Source organism: Schistocerca piceifrons, chromosome 2, assembly GCF_021461385.2.
Source record: "Schistocerca piceifrons isolate TAMUIC-IGC-003096 chromosome 2, iqSchPice1.1, whole genome shotgun sequence".
Taxonomy (NCBI): Eukaryota; Metazoa; Arthropoda; class Insecta; order Orthoptera; family Acrididae; genus Schistocerca; species Schistocerca piceifrons.
In genome coordinates, this window is record NC_060139.1 from 33,075,541 (window position 1) to 33,101,029 (window position 25,489).

At 44.9% G+C, this 25,489-nt stretch overlaps 1 protein-coding gene across 5 annotated transcripts in view; it reads left to right on the forward strand.

The window, feature by feature from the left end:
• Nucleotides 1-24,096, forward strand: part of LOC124774959 (inward rectifier potassium channel 4-like) — a 675,359-nt gene extending 651,263 nt beyond the window's left edge. For all 5 annotated transcript variants that reach the window (XM_047249682.1, XM_047249681.1, XM_047249679.1 and 2 more), the window contains one exon: nucleotides 23,056-24,096. Coding sequence is in view for 2 of the 5 variants with exons in the window: in XM_047249677.1 (XP_047105633.1) it covers nucleotides 23,056-23,076 (21 nt within the window). In the remaining 3 variants the exon portion in view is untranslated. The remainder of the gene's footprint in view (nucleotides 1-23,055) is intronic.
• Nucleotides 24,097-25,489: the final 1,393 nt, after the last annotated feature.

Here is a 25,489-nt window from a genome sequence, read left to right on the forward strand (position 1 = left end):
AGGCCGCCGAGAACCACGTCTGCTAGGATCTCGCCAGGAGAGCAGTACGGTACGGTAGTCCCGGCCTTAGGTCAGGGTCAAGTGTGCGTTCAGCTTTGTCCTTGAAGCTCTCCCACGGCGTAGTTCCCGCTACCTCAATGAGCGTAGCGGAACGGCGCCTGCTGCGTACGTACGTGAGTACCAAAGTTGCAAACGAATTAGCTCCGAGGCAAAGATGTCTGCAGCTCCGAAGCACATTCTACATCTACATAAATAAATACGCCACTGTTTAGTGCATGGCGGAGGTTACATCGTACCAATAGTATCCATTTTGTTTCCTGTTTCATTCGGGTATCGCTCCAGAGAAAAATAACTAAATGCCTTTGCATCGACCATAATCTCTGCTTTGTTATTCTCACCATCCCTACGCGAGATATCCGTCGGTGTGCAGCATAATAGCCGCAACAGGATATTGCGGGAACCAAGGTATGTTTCTTGCAAGGATGATTTGGTGGTGGTGGTGGTGGTGGTGGTGGTGGTATGCAATAATAGGAGACAGACGTCGTTCTTTTTTTTTTCTTCCTTTGATACGCTTTGCGCCAAAAGGTGAAACATGAAAAGTAATTCTCAGTGACCCTGCTACACCGTCACTCACACATTTACACAGAAAGCCAAAAGCCTCAATTCATTTTATCTTAAAATGCATAGCTGAAGTAATTTGATGGGGAACCGTGCCTGGTTGATCATCGGGAACATAAAAGATGAGCCAGTGACTATGGAAACGCCTTAAAATCTTCTACATAGGAAAGTACGTAGAAGATCAGTCGTCACATAGAATCTTAAAACAAGAACCATATTCGAGTCACCGTGTCCAAAAATAGAGCACAGGTTGGCAGATGAGCCGGTTGTAGCCCTCATATCCTGGTACAAAACGCTTTCGGTTAACATTTGACGTACTCTTATCTGTACATCGGAAATACTGCGTGCTAGTGTATCTTCGAAGGTTTCCCAGTTAACCTTCGCGACCGTTTCTGTAACACTTCGATACGGGCTTTACCTATCTGTTATGATCGTAGCAGCGTGATTCTGGATTCGTTCGATTTCTGTTGTCTCGCCTGTTTGATAAGGACTCCAAGCACTAGACAAGTTCCTTGATAACGGCACCGCACTTTTCCAGAACCCTTCTAACAAATCGTAAGTCTTCCATTTGCCATCCATAATAGTGTTTTTATGTAATCGTCTCACTTCATATCGCCTATAGTACAGCCCTTACATACGAGTACTTATACGATGTGACATGCTCAAGTCGTCCACCACTAACCTTGTAACTAGAAGCTACACTGACGGAAGGAAAGTCACAGCACCAAGAAGCAGCTGTGATACGAAATGAAAGTCGGCATGTGGGTTTCTACAGCTGAAAGATGACGTCTATTCAAATTTCGCACCAGTCATACATGAGAGACACTATTAACGACACTATGAGAATGTAAATTAGGTTAGCTTTAAATACACGCTGTAATGGTCGCGAGCGTTAGTTACCTTTGAGATTGGATGTGATAAGTTGATGTGGTGAGTAGACGTTAGTCAAGAATCCCTTTAAGACGACAAAGATGCCATTAACAACACCTCGCTGAGTTTGAACGAGGTCCTGTACTAGGCCTATGAGGAGCTTGTGTTCCTTCTGTGATTTTGCAGAAACACTTGGCAGGGAAGTAGGCAGTGTACATGATTGCTGGCCACAGTTGCCACGAGAATGTAAGGCCGCAAAGAGTTGGGTTGGGTTGTTTGGGGGAAGGAGACCAGACAGCGAGATCGGTCTCATTGGATTAGGCAAGGAAGGGGAAGGAAGTCGGCCGTGCCCTTTCAAAGGCACCATCCCGGCATTTGCCTGGAGTGATCACGGCGGACCTAAATCTGGATGGCCGGACGCGGGATTGAACCGTCGTCCTCCCGAATGCGAGTCCAGTGTCTGACCAGGCCGCACAGACCGAGCTGCGGACGGCCACGTGGCACTTGCGAGAGGGAAGACCGTCGTGTTCGGGTTATTGATCTGGAGCATCGCACTGCGTCTGCAGCAGCAATCTGAATACCTGTTGGCACCACAGTTACACAACGAACTGTTATAAATCTGTTACCTAACAAGGGAACCTCCCCATCGCACCCCCCTCAGATTTAGTTATAAGTTGGCACAGTGGATAGGCCTTGAAAAACTGAACACAGATCAATCGAGAAAACAGGAAGAAGTTGTGTGGAACTATGAAAAAATAAGCAAAATATACAAACTGGGTCGTCCATGTGCAAGATAGGCATTATCAGGGCAAATCTGTACAGAGGAGCACCGTGGTCCCATGGTTAGCGTCAGCAGCTGTGGAACGAGAGGTCCTTGGTTCAAGCCTTCCCTCGGGTGAAAATTTTAACTTTTTATTTTCGGTTTACATAACAAACTCTTATGTTTTCATCATTTTTTGGGAGTGACTATCACATCCACAAGAAAACCTAAATCGGGCAAGGTAGAAGAATCTTTTTACCCATTCACGAAGTGTATAAGTTAGGTGGGTCGACAACATATTCCTGTCATGTGACGCACATGCCGTCACCAGTGTCGTATAGAATATATCAGACGTGTTTTCCTGTGGAGGAATCGGTTGACCTATGACCTTGAGATCAAATGTTTTCGGTTCCCATTGGGGAGGCACGTCCTTTCGTCTACTAATCGCACGGTACTGCGGTGCGGTCGCAAAACACAGACACTAAACTTATTACAGTGAACAGAGACGTCAATGAACGAACGGACAGATCATAACTTTGCGAAAATAAAGAAAGTAAAAATTTTCACTCGAGGGAATACTTGAACCAAGAACCTCTCGTTCCGCAGGTGTTCACGCTACCCACTGGACCACGGCGCTCCTGATCACTTTATACTAGACGTTGCATATCTTGCACATGGGCTATTCAGTTTGTATATTTTGCTTATTTTTTCATAGTTCCACACAACTTCTTCCTGTTTTCTCCATTGATCTGTGTTCAGTTTTTCAAGCCCTATCCACTGTGCCATCTTATAACTAAATGTGAGGGTGGTGCGATGGGGAGGTTCCCTTGTAAGGAACAGTTCCGAGCCAGATGCCCTGTAGCGTGCATTCCACTGACCCCAAACCACCGCCATCCATTTGCGCCTTCAGAGGTGTCCAGCGAGACCTCATTGGGGGGGGGGGGGGGGGGTGCAGGGTGGAGGCCTGTTGTGTCTTCCGATGAAAGTTGGTTCTATCTCAGATGATGGTCGTGTGTTGGTTAGGAGAAGGCCTGCTACCAATCAGTCTGCATGCTACGTAGTGGACCTGTAACTGGAGATACTGTCTGGGTGCGATTTCGTATGACAGGACAAGCAGCCTCATGGTTATCCCATGCACCCTTACTGCAGTTTTGTATGTCTGTCTGGTGATTCGACCATCTGTGCTGCTATACATGAACAGCTTTGCAGGAGGTCTTTTCCAACAGGATAACGCTCGCCCACATACCGCTGCTGTAGCCCGACATGCTCTCCGGTGTGTTGATACGTTGCCTTGGCCTCCTCGGTCACCAGATCTGTCTCCAATCTAGGACATGTGCGAAATCGTTGGACAACCCCCGTGTAATTCACAACCAGCATTAATCGTCCCTGTATTGACCGTGAAACTCCATCCCATAAACTGATATTCTGCACCTTTACAATACAATGAATACACTTAATCGCTCTTTTTCTTTGTTATAGGCGTTACCTTACATTTATTGGCATTTACAGAGAACTGCCACTCATTACATAAAGTGGAAATTTTGTCCAAGTCTTTCTATACTTACGTACGATCGTGCAATGACGACATTTTTCTGTCGTCAGCGAAAAATCTTATAGTGCTGCTTATCATATCCGGTGCATCGCTTATATACAGGGCGTAACGGAAGTAAGCGCAGATATTTTTATATGTGTTACCATAATACGTACACACACCGATGTGGTGGTTGTTTTTTTCCCTGCGTCGAACAGTCTTCTCATGAATACACCATAAACTTCAAGACCTGATTTTTTTCTGCACAGTCGTAATTGCACCAGTGAGTGGATTAAGCCTATCAATAAAGAATAACGATCGACGCGCCGCACATATACATCTGACCTGCTGCCCAGAGAAAAATACGCACTAATGGCTTGCTCTTGCCACATATATTTGGTTGTCATAATCAACCTAAAAAGCATAGTACTAGTAATAGCTGCGATTATCAAGTTGCAAATGATGTAATGTTGTGCAGTGCACTGTCAAAAATGGTTCAAATGGCTCTGAGCACTATGGGACTCAGCTGCTGTGGTCATAAGTCCCCTAGAAATTAGAACTACTTAAACCTAACTAACCTAAGGACATCACACACATCCATGCCCGAGGCAGGATTCGAACCTGCGACCGTAGCGGTCGTGCGGTTCCTGACTGTACCGCCTTTAACCGCTCGGCCACTCCGGCCGGCAGTGCACTGTCCTCAGTCACCAATAGAAATATATGCACTTATACCCGTTTATCCGTATCCGCCACTGAGGATGACACGGCGGTCGGATGGTCCCGGTAGGCCACTCGTGGCCTGAAGACGGAGTGCATATACCCGTTACACTCTGAATGTTGAAAATTAGAGGTCCTATTAAGCTTCCTTGTGGGACGCCCGATGTTGCTTTCGTTTCCGTGCAACATTCACCTTCCAGTATAAGGTACTCGGTTCTATTACTCAAATACGGGTAACCTCCGATTCGTTAAAGAATCGAACCCCCACGTATAAAACAGCATCAAACATTTAATTACTGTACGAATGAGTTAATGTGTTAGGTATTTGACTTTAACCATGTAACCGAGAAAAGGCTTAGGAAGGATTTGAAATTATGTTTAAGTTTTCTGGAAGTTGGTACGTAATCTCATTATGAAACACTGGACGAATGTAGTCTGGGTAATTTGCGCTCCATTTCAAGCAAAAGCGTGTTTTAACACATCTCAAAGTTTATGAACTCATATCTTTACATCTGCATCTACATTTACACTCCGCAAGCCACCCAACGGTGTGTAGTGGAGGGCACTTTACGTGCCACTGTCATTACCTACCTTTCCTCTTCCAGTCGCGTATGGATCGCGGGAAGAATGACAGCCGGAAAGCCTCCGTGCGCGCTCGAATCTCTCTAATTTTACATTCGTGATCTCCTCGGGAGGTATAAGTAGGGGGAAGCAATATACTGGCTACCTCACCCAGAAACGCACTCTCTCGAAAATTGGCGAGCAAGCTACACCGCGATGCAGAGCGCCTGTCTTGCAAAATCTGCCACTTGAGTTTGCTAAACATCTCCGTAACGCTATCGTGCTTACCAAATAACCCTGTGACGAAACGCGCCGCTCTTCTTTGGATCTTCTCTATCTCCTCTGTCAACCCGACCTGGTACGGATCCCACACTGATGAGCAATACTCAAGTATAGGTCGAACGAGTGTTTTGTAAGCCACCTCCTTTGTTAATGGACTACATTTTCTAAGGACTCTCCCAATGAATCTCAACCTGGCACCCGCCTTACCAACAACTAATTTATATGATCATTCCACTTCAAATCGTTCCGCACGCATACTGCCAGATATTTTACAGAAGTAACTGCTACCAGTGTTTGTTCCGCTATCATATAATCATACAATAAAGGATCCTTCTTTCTATGTATTCGCAATACATTACATTTCTCTATGTTAAGGGTCAGTTGCAACTCCCTGCACCAAGTGCCTATCCGCTGCATATCTTCCTTCATTTCGCTGCAATTTTCTAATGCTGCAACTTCTCTGTAAACTACAGCATCATCCGCGAAAAGCCGCATGGAACTTACGACACTATCTCCTGTTGTACAATAATACATATAATTTTTCAGATACATTCAGTGCTAATGTGGATTCTTTAGGCAAACTGTGTTGCGAATAGAGTATATAGTAAAGAAGTAATACATTAAAACGTCATGTGTGATGCCGAAGTCTTACAGCACAAACAGCGAAAATGTAATAAGTGATTAACTTTTCTCTTTTCATCATTTTGTGGGAGCATCACCGAGAAAAAGTTACGTAAACGTTTGAAACTATGTGTACAGCTCGTTGGACGCCGCTAAGTGCTCTGGATTTTAGCACACAGTCAGTTACACTGACTATTGTACTTGTCTTACTGTGTTAAACTTTTAACAGAAGACTATACGTCTTTATGAGTAGCTTATCACCGTTTTAGTTAAAGTGCATTTGTATTTTTCAACATCAGCAAAGGCGCTTATCGAGATTGTCAGTCTTCTGCGATACTTATGAAATCAATGTAAGCGCTGCTATGCAGATAGTGTGAGTTAATGGCGTTCAAAACATTTTATGTACTTCCATCTCCACTGTCTCTAGTGTCTTAGCAACTTAATTGCATAAGACATGAGATCACAGGCTACGTCGCAGTCAAATACACTCCTGGAAATTGAAATAAGAACACCGTGAATTCATTGTCCCAGGAAGGGGAAACTTTATTGACACATTCCTGGGGTCAGATACATCACATGATCACACTGACAGAACCACAGGCACATAGACACAGGCAACAGAGCATGCACAATGTCGGCACTAGTACAGTGTATATCCACCTTTCGCAGCAATGCAGGCTGCTATTCTCCCATGGAGACGATCGTAGAGATGCTGGATGTAGTCCTGTGGAACGGCTTGCCATGCCATTTCCACCTGGCGCCTCAGTTGGACCAGCGTTCGTGCTGGACGTGCAGACCGCGTGAGACGACGCTTCAGCCAGTCCCAAACATGCTCAATGGGGGACAGATCCGGAGATCTTGCTGGCCAGGGTAGTTGACTTACACCTTCTAGAGCACGTTGGGTGTCACGGGATACGTGCGGACGTGCATTGTCCTGTTGGAACAGCAAGTTCCCTTGCCGGTCTAGGAATGGTAGAACGATGGGTTCGATGACGATTTGGATGTACCGTGCACTATTCAGTGTCCCCTCGACGATCACCAGTGGTGTACGGCCAGTGTAGGAGATCGCTCCCCACACCATGATGCCGGGTGTTGGCCCTGTGTGCCTCGGTCGTATGCAGTCCTGATTGTGGCGCTCACCTGCACGGCGCCAAAGACGCATACGACCATCATTGGCACCAAGGCAGAAGCGACTCTCATCACTGAAGACGACACGTCTCCATTCGTCCCTCCATTCACGCCTGTCGCGACACCACTGCAGGCGGGCTGCACGATGTTGGGGCGTGAGCGGAAGACGGCCTAACGGTGTGCGGGACCGTAGCCCAGCTTCATGGAGACGGTTGCGAATAGTCCTCGCCGATACCCCAGGAGCAACAGTGTCCCTAATTTGCTGGGAAGTGGCGGTGCGGTCCCCTACGGCACTGCGTAGGATCCTACGGTCTTGGCGTGCATCCGTGCGTCGCTGCGGTCCGGTCCCAGGTCGAGGGGCACGTGCACCTTCCGCCGACCACTGGCGTCGACATCGATGTACTGTGGAGACCTCACGCCCCACGTGTTGAGCAATTCGGAAGTACGTCCACCCGGCCTCCCGCATGCCCACTATACGCCCTCGCTCAAAGTCCGTCAACTGCACATACGGTTCACGTCCACGCTGTCGCGGCATGCTACCAGTGTTAAAGACTGCGATGGAGCTCCGTATGCCACGGCAAACTGGCTGACACTGACGGCGGCGGTGCACAAATGCTGCGCAGCTAGCGCCATTCGACGGCCAACACCGCGGTTCCTGGTGTGTCCGCTGTGCCGTGCGTGTGATCATTGCTTGTACAGCCCTCTCACAGTGTCCGGAGCAAGTATGGTGGGTCTGACACACCGGTGTCAATGTGTTCTTTTTTCCATTTCCAGGAGTGTATTTTCAGGTTGCTTCCTGAAGTCCCCATCTGATTACTATGGTTCGCCTCCTAAGCACATGTTCGACCACAGTTTTGATTTCATGAATAGGCGTTCGTTTATTTCCTCTTAAATTACAGTTTGTTTTCTGTGGCCGTCGTTTCATTTCAACCACAGATCTATAATAAATGAACCGTGCAGCTGTTATTGTACCGGAGCTACTCTGAACCTTGTTAGATAGATTACTCACATTTTGATGTCTCCTTATAACTGTCATAGTTTTTGGAGATATTTTCGTCGTACTCCTCCACGGCAGTGCCGCGAACTATCGTCGAAATCGTGTAGTCAAACGGATAACAGAACCGGTATAGAGTACGAAAAAAAATCACGAAAAAATCAGACGCTCGAATAAAAGATACAAAAGCTTAATATCCCGTCTAAGAATGCTCAAGGGAGTCCCAGTACAAGGACAATAACATGTCACATGTCTGATATACATGTGGCTGAAATGGGTATATAGTCAGGGGGAACACAGACTACAGTACTCTGAGAAGAAGTAAATAAAAGCCGATTGATAATGCCACAGCTTTTTTTCATACAACAAATTGAGCTCCGTTACTCATAGAATTGAGGTAGATAATAGAAATTACGCAGCCAAAGATACCACAGCCATGCATAGGCTTATACTGCATGTGCAGTTTTATATCATTCTTAAAATACACATTTTAAAACTGTTAAGTCTTTGTACTGGGCAGAGGCTTAAAGCCAGATGTTGAGCAAAAGAGTGTAGGTGATTATCTTTCTTGTCCACACCGGCGCACTCTTGTACGAGATTGCTGGAATGTCTTAGAGCCCCCAGTTACAGTTTGAGAATAACCAACACTCAGCTCACAAGAGTACCAGAAGACTTTTGCGCAGAGCAACAGCAGTTAATTATATTGACATTTAAATCGATCTTGCAATATTAGTCTAGTCTATTTTGCGAAGAATCTCGTTCACAATGTTTGCCAGTGAAGCACCAGAAGACGTCTACAGTAATCCTGATCATTTCGTGCTCCACAACTGGTTCATAGCAGTATCAATAAGAATCATCATCGATGTAATGAGATAGATTTATTATTTCGCTACAGGCTTCGTTCAGTGAACATGTCACGTTGTCCTGCTGGAATTGCCCAAGTCCGTCGGAATGCACAATGGACATAAATAGATGCAGATGAACAGACAGGATGCTTACGTGCGTGTCACCTGTCAGAGTCGTATCCAGACGTGTCAGGGGTCCCATTTCACTCCAACTGCACACGCCCCACACCATTACAGAGCCTCCACCAGCTTGAACAGTTCCCTTCTGACATGCAGGGTCCATGAACTTATGAAGTTTACCCCATACCCGTACACGTCCGTCCGCTCGACACAATTTGAAACGAGAATCGTCCGACCAGGTAACATGTTTTCAGTCATAGACAGTCCAATGTGAGTGCTGACGGCCCCAGGCGATGCGTAAAGCTTTGTGCCATGCAGTCATCAAGGGTACACGTGTGGACCTTCGGAAAGCCCATGTCGATGATGCTTCGCAGGCTGAAACTTGTTGATGGCCCAGCATTGAAATCTGCAGCGAAGGGTTGCACTTCTGTCACGATGAGCGATTCTCTTCATTTGTCGTTGGTCCCGTCCTCGCAGGATCTTTTTCCGTCCGCAGCGACGTCCGAGACTTGATGTTTTACGGGATTCCTGATATTCGCGGTACACTCGTGAAACGGTCGTACGGGAAAATCCCCACTTCATCGCTACCTCGGAGATGCTGTGTCCCATCGCTCGTGCGCAGCTGTAACACCACGTTGAAACTCACTTAAATCTTGATGACCTGCAATTGCAGCAGTAGTACTCCATCTAACAACTGCGTCAGACACTTGTTGTCTTATGTAGGCGCTACCGACCGCAGTGCCGTATTCTGCCTGTTTACATATCTCTATATTTGAATACGCATGCCTATACAACTGTCTCTGGCACTTCAGTGTATAATCATGTTCAGATGAAATTTAATTATAAATGCAGCAAGAAACCGCAGGTGCAATTACGACGCTGATGAGCAGTATTTGAACCAGGATAGTACATCAACACTTGAGGAATAAAATAAGTTCATTTATGCAGCAAGAGTGGGTGTTGGGTATGACGAAACATTAACCAAAAACTGAATCACCATTACGTAGAATAAATTATGTTGCGTATAACTAATTGTTGTTAAGGAGACGACTGAACCAATCAAAAATGGTTCAAATGGCTCTGAGCACTATGGGACTTAACTTCTGAGGTCATTAGTCCCCTAGAACTTAGAGCTACTTAAACCTAACTAACCTAAGGACATCACACACACCCATGCACGAGGCAGGATTCGAACCTGCGCCTGAAGCGGTCGCGCGGTTCCAGACTGTAGCGCCTAGAACCGCTCGGCCACACTGGCCAGCACTGAACCAATCAAACTGGGTAATTTAAATCTCTAACATGTCTAATGATGACACGATATTTAATAATCTCATTTTTTATATTCATCGGTCTCAGTAGAGTCAGTGATTTAGTGTTTCACCTGTCTAATATATGTTCCTCTTTTATTGTACACAACCTTTTCGTTCGTATTTCATCTGTTTACATTTTTTGAAACTCTTGAAATAACTGTATGGTATCTTTTACGCTTGAATACCATGTCTGTAATTAATATTGCTATCTTTATACGTCACGATTATATCATCCTGCAGTCGGTATATCGCACTCGATAGACGCCAGGGACGATGTTTACGTGTTTACTTCCTTTGTTGAGTGTCTCTGAGCAGAGTACGCAATGTTCTCTGTAGTCACTGTTCTCTGTGCTTTCGCCAAACTCTCGGCGGAGGTATTCGTGCTCGCCACACTTCAGAATGTGCCATCAACGTTACGGGATCAGACTTCTTGAATCGTGATATCGGCTCAATTCTATGAAAACTTGTTAGAAACACTGTTGGCAGTATGACTTGCATATCATTTATTACGTGGAAGTTACTGTACCTATTAGCCTAATTTTTGTTTCGTTCAACCGCAGGTCAGCTGACGAAGTTCACTGAACGGAAGAAACCGGTCTTGACATGATAAATGTACCTTAATACAGACATTAATATCTAGAGTAAACTGCTCGTCAATTACACTGAGTTAACCGATTTTGTTGAAACTTCTCAAAGCATAATGGACTTAGAGGTCGAAACTCAGTTGCGCACTATTGTGCCACAGAAAGTACACTTATGCTCATAAATTAAGGATAATTGCAGAATGTGATGCCACACAACGTGGCACTACACAAAACTGGCGCTAATAGCATAGGCACATAGGGAACACACGCGTCACAGATCTGTAAGTCCACGGTATTGGCGATAATTTGAGAAAATCCTCCCAAAATACACGTGCAACAAAACGCCACTGTTTCCTGCGCATGTACCCCGACATCAGTATAAGATATGATCACCATGCACACGTACACAGGCCGCACAACGGGTTGGCATACTCTGGATCAGGTGGTCGAGCAGCTGCTGGGGTATAGCCTCCCATTCTTGCACCAGTGCCTATCGGAGCTCCTGAAGTGTCGTAGGGGTTTGAAGACGTGCAGCGATATGTCGACCGAGAGCATCCCAGACGTGCTCAATGGGGTTTAAAAATGGTTCAAATGTCTGTGAGCACTATGGGACTTAACTGCTGTGGTAATCAGTCCCCTAGAACTTAGAACTACTTAAAGCTAACTAACCTAAGGACACCACACACATCCATGCCCGAGGCAGGATGCGAACCTGCGACCGTAGCGGTCACACGGTTCCAGAGAGGAGCGCCTAGAACCGCTCGGCCACCCCTGCCGGCGATGGGGTTTAGGTCTGGAGAAGAGGCAGACCACACCATTCGCCTGATGTCTTCTGTTTCAAGGTACTCCTTCACGATGGCAGCTCGGTGGGGCCGTGCGTTATCATCCATCAGGAGGAAGGTGGGACCCACTGCACCCCTGAAAAGTCGGATATACTGGTGCAAAATGACGTCCCGATATACCTGACCTGTTACAGTTCCTCTGTCAAAGACATGCAGGGGTGTACGTGCACCAATCATAATCCCACCCCACACCATCAAACTACCACCTCCATACAGGTCCCTTTCAAGGACCTTAATGGGTTGGTATCTGTTTCCTGGTTCACGCCAGATGAAAACCCGGCGAGAATCACTGTTCAGTCTACACCTGGACTCGTCCGTGAACATAACCTGGGACCACTGTTCCAATGACCATGTAATGTGTTTTTGACACCATGCTTTACGGGCTCTCCTGTGTCCAGGGGTCAGTGGAATGCACTTTGCAGGTCTCCGGGCGAATAAACCGTGTCTGTTCAGTCGTCTGTAGACTGTCTGTCTGGGGACAACAGTTCCAGTGGCTGCAGTAAGGTCACGAGCAAGGCTGCCTGCAATACTCCGTGGCCGTCTGCGGGCGCTGATGGTGAGATATCGGTCTTCTTGTGGTGTTGTACACTGTGGACGTCCCGTGCTGTAACGCCTGGACAAGTTTCCTGTCTGCTGGAATCGTTGCAATAATCTTGAGATCACACTTTGTGGCACACGGAGGGCCCGTGGTACGACCTGCTGTGTTTGACCAGCCTCCAGTCGCCCTATTATTCTACCCCTTATAACGTCATCAATGTGTGTTCTTTGAGCCATTTTCAACACACAGTCACCATTAGCACATCTGCACACTTACTCGCTGCACCGTACTCTGACATGCACCAACTCACCTCTGCGTATGTGGCCTGCTGCCAGCGCCACCGTGCGACGATCGCAGATCAAATGCACCGCATGGTCATACCCCGAGGTGATTTAAACCCGCAAACCGCCCACCAGAGCGTTGTTTCACTATGTATCAGCATTATCCTTAATTTATGAGCATGAGTGTAGTTCCTTAGTAAGGTCAGTCGAGGTAGTACTACTTCCCTTTACAGAACAGTCTCACAGGTGTCCGGTTTAATAGCACAAATCCACGTTCATGCTATTTTATTCATTTATTTTCAGATCATCACTCCTCTGACAAGGGAACCTCCCCATCGCATTCCCCTCAGAATTAGTTATAAGTTGGTACAGTGGATAGGCCTTGAAAAACTGAACACAGGTCACTCGAGAAAACAGGAAGAAGTTGTGTGGAACTATGAAAAAAATAAGCAAAATATACAAATTGAGTAGTCCATGTGTAAGATAGGCAACATCCAGGTGGATGTAAACCGATGAGCGCCGTGGTCCCGTGGTTAGCGTGTGCAGCTGCGGAACGATAGGGCCTTGGTTCAAGTCTTCCCTCGGGAGAAAATTTTAATTTTTTTTTTTTTGTCAGACAATTATCAAGGTTCAGGCACTCACATACAATCAACTTCGCTCTTCAAAATTCCAGGACATGTTCAGATTTGCTTGGACATATGCAGGATTTGACGGTCTACACACGGAAAAATTTGAAAACGTTGAAAACATATGTTTTGACAGAGCACAGACAAAACTGTGCGACTGTGAAACTGTTGCATTCATTTGTTGCAGTTTATGTGACAAACTCTTATGTTTTCACACTTTTTTGGGAGTGATTATCACATCCACAAGAAAACCTAATTTGGGCAAGGTAGAAGAATCTTTTTACCCATTCACCAAGTGTACAAGTTAGGTGGGTCGACAACATATTCCTGTCATGTGACGCACATGCCATCACCAGTGTCGTATAGAATATATCAGACGTGTTTTCCTGTGGAGGAATCGGTTGACCTACGACCTTGCAATCAAATGTTTTCGGTTTCCACTGGCCAGGCACGTCCTTTGGGCTACTAATCGCACGGTTTTGCGGTGCAGTCGCAAAAGACAGACACTAAACTTATTACACTGAACAGAGACGTCAATGAACGAACGGACAGATCATAACTTCGCAAAAATAAAGAAAGTAAACTTTTCACTCCAGGGAAGATTTGAACCAAGCACCTCTCGTTCCGCAGTTGCTCACGCTAACCACGGGACCACGGCGCTCCTGAACTCGGACTCTCCTAGATGTTGCCTATCTTGCACATGGACTACACAGTTTGTATATTTTGCTTATTTTTTTCATAGTTCCACACAACTTCTTCCTGTTTTCTCGATTGATCTGTGTTCAGTTTTTCAGGGCCTATCCACTGTGCCAACTTATAACTAAATCTGAGGGGGGTGCGATGGGGAGGTTCCCTTGTGAGTAATTTGATGCAGGTCGTCACAACCTCCTCAGCTCACAGTAGGACTTCATCCAACGTCCACATTTTTTTCTTGGAGGTATTGCAATGTGCATTTTGTGCTTCTGCGTAGGTTTATCGCAGAATAATAATTCGTATTTTATTTCTCTTTGCACTCGCACGAGGCATAAGACAAGTTACACAGGCTATAGTCACGACCTTCGCTTTTCCATATAATCTTCGTGCTATTCGTCATTTTTATCTTTTGGTAAACAGCAGGACCTTTTGCCGTACGAAAGAAAGTACCGTGTTAGTTGCTCGACTGTTGGCACCGAGTCACTGCGAAGACCACGGATGAGCTTCCTCTGGTAGCATGGATTAGAGCTGCATGGTGAATAAAGCGACAATTCCACTCTTGGCCCTACCAGTTTGACACAGAGTAGCGTAGGTAACCATAGCGTCTGTCCCCCGTGTGTACCTGACTGGCCGATGTCCACCCTTCGATCTGCTCCGAAAGAAGCATTCACTGAAAGTATCCAGAAACTATATGAACGTTGCCACAGGTGAAGTGAGACCAGTGGAGGTTTTTTAAAGTATTTTGTATCTTCTACGCTATTCCAATTGTGATATCATTTCCGAAATCCTAAGGTACAAATTGTACATTATACCTCTGAAAAAGGATTTAAGTTTTGCCGGAAAAAAATGTTATTGTGTGCTATAACTGGGGATCATGAATGTACTCAGAAATACACCACTGCGTTTAAACTGCTAATACCACTTCACCTTTGAAATCAAGCTATTTCAGGATTTTGTGGAGAGGAGATTGTGGACTTTAAATAGTTGTATCACAATCCAGATGCATTTTGAGCTTGCTACTCTGTCCTAAAGATTGTACTTAAAGATCTTCCTCCAGAGACTGAAAATAAACATTCAGTGGCTTCTGCAAACTGAAGGTGACTTCCTTGTTAGATGCTTTTTTACGAAGAGAATCCAATGGATGCCGGCTAAAACATCCAGTTGGTACTAAAGTGTGAAGGATGGTGTGTTGTGACACGGCGTACTTTCTGCCGCCACCGCAGTCAGCTGCCACTTCAGCGCATACTGCCTCCCTCCTACTGTCGTTCTTCGCGCCTCTCACCACACTTTACGACCGAAAAACAACTTGTTTCTGGAACAGTTTTGCTGAGTCATCCATTTGTGTTGTGTTCTTGACACTGACCTCGAAAACCTCGTTATTGTCATGGTGCCTGAAGTCCTAACACAGCTTCTGTAGCGACGATCTAGCATATACATTCATTAACTTCTCTCTCTCTCTCTCTCTCTCTCTCTCTCTCTCTCTCACACACACACACACACACACACACACACACACGTCAGTCAGGCAATCAGCAACCATAGCAGGAAAACCACAATAATAATAAAACGTAAGTGTCCATTAGAGAGGGTTATTTGCTTTTTGTCACTATTAACTTGAATTTCATTGTATCATGTTTCGTTAACCAAAACTGCACTACTTGACCGAGCGAGGTGGCGCAGTGGTTAGACACTGGACTCGCATTCGGGAGGACGACGGTTCAATCCCGCGTCCAACCATCCTGATTTAGGTTTTCCGTGATTTCCCTAAATCGCTCCAGGCAAATGCCGGGATGGTTCCTTTCAAAGGGCACGGCCGACTTCCTTCCCCGTCCTTCCCTAATCTAATGAGACCGATGACCTCGCTGACTGGTCTCCTTCCCCAAAACAGCCCAGCCCCTGCACTTCTTGACAGCTAAGGAGAGAGGCTTGTGCACTCAAAAAGAACTTCTGGCAGTTACCCAACTACCAGTTTTCTTAATTCTATAAATGATTATAGAACTTTTCTAAGAATGTTCGCACACATGAAGGAGTAACTAAATGTCTGTTGCACTAGCGCAACGTTCTAGAAATCTGAACGTGTGTGTGTGTGTGTGTGTGTGTGTGTGTGTGTGTGTGTTCTGAGATACAATAACCCGAAAATTTATTTATTTATCGTTTATTTAGCCTGACATATGACCAGGAACAACTCATACAAAATAATATTAAATAAAAATCACAATAATTTACGTTATTAATGAAAATAATAATTGGAACTAATAATAATAATTGCAATAATAATAATAATAATAATAATAATAGCAGCACTAATAATCATTATCAAATAATGGAGGCATTAAGAATGATAACAAACTACTACTACTACTACTAATAATAATAATAATAATAATAATAATAATTGGTGATGATAATAATAACACTAATAATAATAAAAAATGAAATAATAAAGAAATAATAAAATAAAGTAAGTATTAAGAATGATGTTGATTAGTTTAGCACTTTTGAAGCCTTGTTTGGTATTAGAAGTAGTGAAAGGGATAATGAAAAACGAGAAAATTGAAATGACAGTGACAGTGGCTGCTAGAAAAGAAGAGAATTTCGACAGAGAATTCTGTAGATAAGGGGAGAGTAAAGTGGTGCGGGAGGCAGGGTTGACGTGAGTAATCTGCAGACAGTATATGGAAGAGATAGAAAATCGTAATCTATTCCGGTCTTTTCTCAGTCATTTGCCTTCAGTGTTGACCAGAGACGTCCACTTCGTCACAGTCGCCGAACACTGTTGGTAGATTGTGATGTCCAGGGGCGTTAACTAAACCGTTCGGTATCTCAGCATTTTCGTATCAGACCTATTAGATGCATGGCAAGATCTTAAACTGACTGCTGAATTCCAAGCTTTGCTTTAATTGAAAGGAAGGAAGATCCTGTAGACAAGGTCATCAGAATGGAGCACAAGCTCGGATTGGGCGAGGATAGAGAGAAAAGACATCCTTTTTCAAAGAAACCATCGTGTGACGGAGGAACCACGAAAACCTAAGGCTGTAGAGCTGGACAGGGATTTGAACTCCCCTGTTCCAAAGGTGCGCCCAAAGCGTTAAAAACCTCTCTCAGTTTGCTTGAATCGAACGTCCACCCAAAAATATGACATTTTGAGATATACTTATATGGATAGCTTCCTTAATCTCACAAACTTCGAACTTAGGTCACGATTTTAATCTTTTCATTTTATAACCATGCTCCAAATTGGTTGATCGGTGACAGCTTCTACGACTGAGATGGCGCGTTGATTGAACGAAATAGGCACCACATTTTGCACAGAATTTTGGCACAGACGGTGAGCCCCTCATGGACGTGCGCACTGCGCCATTAGGCGAGGTATATCGGTTACCTTCGGTAACTTCCATCAACCTATGTGAAGATTATTCGCCCTGTCTTTCACGCTCTGCAGCCGAGTGCAGACAACACGGATCAGCCGCATGCTTGCATTCCTCTAGCATACGGCGGACACTGAAAGATAGGCAGGGTCAGAACTCACCCATTTTGCCACGCAGTACACAACTGCCAGCGTTTACATTTCAGTTGCAGTCTGAGTAATTTTGTAGTCTTTAGTAATTTCAGAATACTGGAAGCCGAAACAATGGAAAACTAGGGCTCAACGTCCGTCGATGACGCGATCATTAGAAGCGAAGTAAAAACTGAGGCTGGACAAAGATGGACGAGGAACTCGGCCATGTCCTTTTTAAAGGAAGCTTTTTACACGTGACTTTGCCTACGCACATAATATACGAGTATTTCACATATATTTAACATATTTCACACATATTTGTGCACACATTTCACCTGTATCTCTAGCGAATTTCGCCCTGAAGTTACATTTTCACACAGGTCAATCTGTATTATGTCGTATCTCCTCAAGCATTAGCGGACAATGGTGTAATTTTTCCAGGTATATCCAGAGGTATATGTGGCTACTGGTTGCGAATTGCGTTCTGGATACAGTTACTAGTGGAGAAGCAATAACTTAAAAAGTCATGCGGCAGCTTTACTGCATAACATATAAAATTTAGCAAGCGATAAACTTTTCTTCCCTTTGTCTTTTTGTGGGGGTTGTCAGAAAGAAAAGGTTTCGTAAAGGTTTGAAATTATGTGAAAAGTTTATTGCAAGTCACTAAGTGCCCTCAGTCTCAAATATTGGATGACTAAAATACGGGTATCCGCACGTCGTGTGGCATACTGCTTTTTCACCCCCATCCCTTTGATTGGTTCTTACCCCACAGCGACAGTAAGTAATATGTGTACCAAGTTTATTTGAAATCGGCAGAGTGATTTAGGAGGACATGTGGAGCACACACACACACACACACACACACACACACACACACACACACACACACACACACACAAACACTTATTTTTATAATATGAATGGATTCATTCGTTTTTTCCGAGGCTACATATAGCTGCTCAGTTTTCTTACACAAATCTTCATCAATTCTCGTCCTATGTTCACTGTTTTGTTTTAGTGGTTTCAACATTTATCTCAGGATTTTGTTGATTCATTTTCGTCTTACAAGAACCCTTGAGAGCGAGGTCGCAAGTTGCATCTTTAGTAAGGCTCATTTGAAAGTGCTGTGTTAACAGTTTTGACAGGAAAAATATTCGCTGCTAATGACTCACCATGTGCATGAGGAGGGCGACAGAAAACGAGTGTGCGACATGCTCAGAGATCAATTTTATGTGGGATATATGTATTACACTTCACAAAATGGAAGTTGTAGACATTCAAGAAGTGTTCAAAACAAACCATTAACTTGCACTATGGACACCGAATGAAAGGTGGAGAGTCACACTGATCACAAAGGTTCGCACGATCAAGATCGAAGGTGAACCCCTTGGGAGTTACAAACCGTGCGGGACGCTCATCTGGGAACTGTATCCATTCTTAAAGAATGCATACGGACTCATATTGGTGTAACGGGGTGATAAGAACTACTGGAGTGTGATGGCATGCAACCGAATGCGAAGCAGTTTGTCGTGGAGCTTACCGGTAAACTTGCTATTCTTTAAGACGTAGCTGCAGATAGTGCAATAACATGTTTTACAATCACGGATTTAGCCATTGGTTCCAGGTCGTATGAACTGCAGTGCTACCAACTTTTCTGGAAGACTAGTTTGCTCTAAAGGAGTACGATTTTTTTACGCAGATCAGGAATCAAACAAAATCACGTTATTTTGGCCAGCTATTGGCGAAAAGCAGTGCTCATACCGTAGTTTTAGTTCACTTACGCTCATTTTCACTCTCTTGCTTGCTGTGACGTAAGCATTTTCTACTGCCCTTTAAACATCACGCACGCGAGAAAGAATCGTACTGGGAAGAGCAGCAACTACTCGCAGCATAACAAACAACTTTCCAATCAATTTACCGTACAGGTTAGCAGTCGATAATTGTATACGAATGCGTTAAGGCACTGATGTTAGTTGATCTTGATACAACTCTCTTGATACTTCTAATACCCATGGTTCTTTTCATATGCATTTCCTCTTCAAATCCCGACCGCTCGGAGCTGAAAACAAATTCCTTAATGAACAATGAGACAAGTTTATTTATCTCATCTCCAAATTTTCGAGCCGATTCTGCAGTTTGCTGTGCATCGTCAAGTTGATACTTTGTTTGAAATTTCGTTATCTTCCAATTCTGTACCACTGTTTGAAGCTATGAAACCATCCACTGCTTCCTTTGAAACAACTGTAATCTATGTCGTGCGCAGTTTGATGTGCATAACGTAGGTCGCTATCACGCATATCCTGTAAATTGTATCGAGCATCCTTGAAACGTGCAAAAAACCAATTGTTGTAACAAGTACCCTTTGTTCTCCCTTGAATACCCTACTTTTTCTTATGAACTACTCGGTCATATTGCTGCGTATTTATTCGAGATGTGTTCATAACTTTTTTTTTTTTTACACTACGCTGCGGATGTCCTTTCACGTACTCAATTATGTTTAGTACTCGTTCCTTGGACAACTATTGTCCTTTACTACTTTCACTGGAGACGAGGCTTTGTGGCTCCCTGTCCGAAGAGGATGATGAACTACATGTCTCGACACCTCTTTCGATATCACTTTCACTTGTTAAGTCTGTATCGTCGTCACTGTACTCCCCATGTACACTGTCAGCAGTATCGAGCGTATAAGACACCACACATTACACCGACTCATCTTGGCAGAAAAAGGACATCACACACGTCCATGCCCGAGGCAGGGTTCGAACCTGAGACCGTAGCGGTCGCGCGGTTCCAGACTGTAGCGCCTAGAACCGCTCGGCCACTCCGGCCGGCACGAAATGTCAACTTCAGCAACTGTTGCTGTAGATATAATGCAATGTTTGCTTCATTTATCGTTGCCATTGACCTGGTGTGTATCAACATCACTGGAACTGTTGTGAGTTACTCGTCGGCTAAGCGGTTCAACTACTCTCAGTAGCCCCATGCTGTGCTCACCACTGGATACCTCTAGTACCGCCCCCTGTTGCCAGTAGCAGGCAATGTTGTGGCTGCGTGGTACACAATATGTGGGGCGTCGAATTTCGTTAAGTATCATTGGCCTTTTGCGACCTCGCACTCAAGGGGTTCTTTGTTAGTCAGGCGAGGCATTTAGCTGCGGCTACGCGTACTGGTTTTATCATTGCAATGTAATGTTGTAACTTCGCTACAAGTAAAATATACCTCCTGTTACACATATAAGAAGAAGTTGTTCATTTATGTAAATCTGCTTTTACGTAATAAAATGTGTACTTTCACGGCTAGAAATATCACACTTATTACAATATTCCGGGCTATTATGCCGTTATCGAATGAATTTCTTGGAGGCACATAATAATGCTTCACAATCTGTGGAGGATATCTTTAAGGGGTTGTAGCATTTATGAGCGTCCGATTCACACCCCAGCTCTTTACCTCTGCCAGTAACAGTTCTTTTTCCCGACGTCCCGTGCGGAGGCGTGACGTCACGTGTTTCCAAAACTCGTCCTCATTTGATGGTTGCAGGTTGCTGTCGTCCGCTGTTATTGTCACCCCATAGTGGAAGACTGGTACGCGTCTTCTTCAAGACAGAAATTCAGACATGATACAGTTTCACCCCCTCATGCCAGTCATTTCAATCGGAAGGAGGGAGCTATGAAACAGAATGCTATCTGTATGAATGCAGAGTCTCGCGGCGATAACAATGAATAAAATGTTCTCTGGTTTCCAACCACGACAATTGCTTAAAACAACACGAGCTTTCGGCCAAGCACTCCTTGGCCATTGTCGAGTGTATGACTGCAAGTGGGCTGTTGGTGCTCCCTTATACAGGGAGTTACAAAAAGGTATGGCCAAACGTTCAATAACACTCCTCACACACAAATAAAGTAAAGATGTTATGTGGACATGTGTCCGGAAACGCTTAATTTCCATGTTAGAGCTCATTTTAGTTCTTCCACCTACGCTCAGTGGAGCACGTTATCATCACTTCATACGGGATACTCTACCTGTGCTGCTAGAACATGTGCCTTTACAAGTACGACACAACATGTGGTTCATGCACGATGAAGCTTCTCAACAACAGATTCGGTGACCGATGGATTGGTAGAGGCGGACCAATTCCATGGCCTCCACGCTCTCCTGACCTCAACCCTCTTGACTTCCATTTATGGGGGCACTTGAAATCTCTTGTCTACGCAACCCCGGTACCAAATGTAGAGACTCTTCGTGCTCGTATTGTGGACGGCTGTGATACAATACGCCATTCTCCAGGGCTGCATCAGCGCATCAGGGATTCCATGCGACGGAGGGTGGATGCATGCATCCTCGCTAACGGAGGACATTTTGAACATTTCCTGTAACAAAGTGTTTGAAATCACGCTGGTACGTTCTGTTGCTGTGTGTTTCCATTCCATGATTAATGTGATTTGAAGAGAAGTAATAAAATGAGCTCTAACATGGAAAGTAAGCCTTTCCGGACACATGTCCACATAACATATTTTCTTTCTTTGTGTGTGAGGAATGTTTCCTGAAAGTTTGGCCGTACCTTTTTGTAACACCCTGTATACGCTAGCTGCTGGCTGTGACGTCACTGGTGTCCGTGGCATTGCCATATATGGGCATGTTTTGAGTCGGCGTTATCAGAATAAGATCACCGACGAAGAGCAGGAAGAGAAACTTGCTTTGCTGCCATTCTGTGGCTCTGTGTCGGGCAAGATAAGCCGCCTGTTGAAAAGACACAAGATCAAATCAATCTTCAGGCCTCCAACGAAAATCCTTCAATTCCTGAGACCAGTTAAAGACGCGGTAGGTCTCAGAACACCTGGAGTCTACGAAATACCTTGGAGTGTGACCAGAAGTACATCGGACAAACAGTGCGCACTGTGAAACAACGCAGGAAAGAACATGAGAGGTATTATCGCCTACGCTATCCAGAGAAATCTGCGTTAGCTGAGCATGCGTTAGAAAACGGTCACGACATAAAATTTGACGATACCTCTGTCGTGGCTCGCACTAACGGCTTCTGGGACAGTTTAATACAGGAAGCTATTAAAATAAAAATTACCACAAACACCCTGAATAGAGACGGTGGCTTACAGCTCAGCGCTGCGTGGGATCCAGCGATCGCGTAGTTGAAGAGGGCACATCGAACGCCGACTCAAAACATGCCCATATATGGCAATCTCACGGGCACCAGTGACGTCACAGCCGGCAGCTAGCGTATATAAGGGCGCACCAACAGCCCACTGGCAGCCATACACTTGACAACGGCAAGGATTGCTTGGCCGAAAGCTCGTGTAGTTTTAAGCAATTGACGCGGTTGGAAACCCGAGAACATTTTATTCAGAATGCTATCTGGATTCCGGTGATGATGTGCAGCAGTCTTCCACCATGGAGTGATAGCACAACCACAAACGGCACAAAAAGAGTTTTCAAAACATTTGCGATAAAGAATTTCCGTGAAAGCTGTTATCTGCAGGAGGGGACGAAAAGTTGATTTTCTCCAAGAAACTCATTCGACCATGCCATAGTAGCGCATAGTATTTTAGTACGTGTGCTCTTATGTAACACTGTTGCAACTGAGGTACTGATTTCGTTCTCTTGTTCTCTCTGTTCGCAGACAGTTCGTGACTGCGTATGAGGAGCGGACCCCCATCGTGCCCGACGAGGTGTGGGCGTTCTGCAGTAGCCGCTCGCACCGCTTGGATGAGCTCGCGACGGACTATAGTGATGACTTCTGCGATGTGGACAGCACGGTAGCTGAAGTGCGTTCTGTGTGGACTCGTCAAGTTGCAGTTGACGCGCGACAAGATTTGTGATAGTGTTGATACCTTTTTTTTTTTTAGCTTTTCGTTCATATTTCGCCCGTGTTACGTGTGACCATAAAAAGACATTTGATGTGTAAATATTCTGACAGTACCCACTCACCCACAGAAGTTTGTGCCAGTAAACGTTTGTGCGGTTTCGAACAATGTGAGTGAATTATATCTGCCTCCAATATCACGCGAAGCAGTTGTCGCTCACACGAGCTCGCTTTTAGATTAAAGGGTGGGAAAGCGTCACGGAACTGACGCAGAATTAGCTTGCGGGGATATAGAGGTATAGGAAGTAACTGAGCTTTAATTTACTATTTCTGTGCCCGTGGAATGGACGTCGCTATTCGTGTCTTCTTACCGAATTTTATATGAGGTCGCTGAGACCTGCATGGCCGTCCTTTTGCTGGCTTTTGATTTTGTACGTTTTATCCATCATTTGCTGTTGTGCGTACGCAGTTCTCAACGGTGTGTATTGCCACAAAAGAAATCCGTTCCGTAGGTATAAAGTCTGAAACGTTAAGTTCTTCCACATGAGAACTGCTTTCCAGATATTTAAGAAGAAAAAGACTTGAGCTGTTTTGTAGAGCCATAACAGTTTTCATTGATGTAACGTATACGATGAAAAAGGTTTACTCGCGAGTGTAATAAAAGGTAAAAAGTGTGTGTGTGATACGGCACTGACAAGTCAGTGAGAACGCTTAGTGGTATTACTGAAAGCTAGTAGTTGGAATAACTACCGTTTTGTACAGTTTCAGTGCATGGTAAGAATCGAGGATCGATTTATGTTTTCCGTGAAGTAATTGTACGCAGCGGAGAGAAACAATAAATTGTTTATTGAAACAATAGCGTGGGCTATGAGTGACGCATTTATTTTAGCATCCCTACTCTGGTGGTTGCAGAAAGAGAAGGTAGGTGTGCAGTTTCGGTGACCTGCGTAAGTAAGTGACCTCTTTGTTGTAGCGCAAAAGCAGCGTCAGATACACGGAGCCACTGTAAGGGACACACACACACACACACACACACACACACACTGCAGAGAGGTGACAAGTGAAAATCGGGACAGAGGAGAGTGGTGTGAGGCCACAACAGCGGGGTCGGCAGCTGGTGCAGAGCGGCCGGGATGAAGCTGGAGGAGGTGCGGCCGACGGCCATCGTGGAGGAGGACGGCTCCGACGAGGAGGGCCTCCGCATGGGCCGCGGGGCTCCGCTGCTGGGCCCGGCGCCGCCCACCATCGTCCGCGTGTCCACCGCCGCCAGCTCCATCAACCAGACCATCGTGCGACACGACTCCGCCAGGTTCGTCACCGTCAAAAAACCACACGTCTCTGCCTCTCTCTCTCTCTCTCCGCTGAGTTTCTAAGCAAAGTCTCCACCACTACGCTTCTCAGTCAATGTTTTTCTTTAATGGTCACCAACGCGCGCGTGAATAACGTCCTGTACGATTTTCTCTTAAGTACGAGGGGCGTTCAGTAAGTAATGCAGTAATTTTTTTCTCGGCTAATTTCTGTTGAAAAATAGAGAATTTAATGCAGGACAGTAGTACAAGTTTATATGCCAACTAGCTCTGCAGATGATGAAGAAATTGATGAAATGTATGATGAGATAAATGAAATTATTCAGGTAGTGAAGGGAGACGAAAATTTAATAGTCATGGGTGACTGGAATTCGAAAGTAGGAAAAGGGAGAGAAGGAAACATAGTAGGTGAATATGGATTGGGGGAAAGAAATCAAAGAGGAAGCCGCCTGGTAGAATTTTGCACGGAGCATAACTTAATCATAGCCAACATTTGGTTCAAGAATCAAAAAAGAAGGTTGTATACATGGAAGAACCTTGGAGATACTAGAAGGTATCAGATAGATTATATAATGGTAAGACAGAGATTTAGGAACCAGGTTTTAAATTGTAAGACATTTTCAGGGGCAGATGTGCACTCTGACCACAACATATTGGTTATGAACTGTAGATTAAAACTGAAGAAACTGCAAAAAGGTGGGAATTTAAGGAGATGGGACCCGGATAAACTGACTAAACCAGAGGTTGTACATAGTTTAAGGGAGAGCATAAGGGAACAATTGACAGGAATGGGGGAAAGAAATACAGTAGAAGAAGAATGGGTCGCTCTGAGGGATGAAGTAGTGAAGGCAGCAGGCGATCAAGTAGGTAAAAAGACGAGGGCTGGTAGAAATCCTTGGGTAACAGAAGAAACATTGAATTTAATTGATGAAAGGAGAAAATAT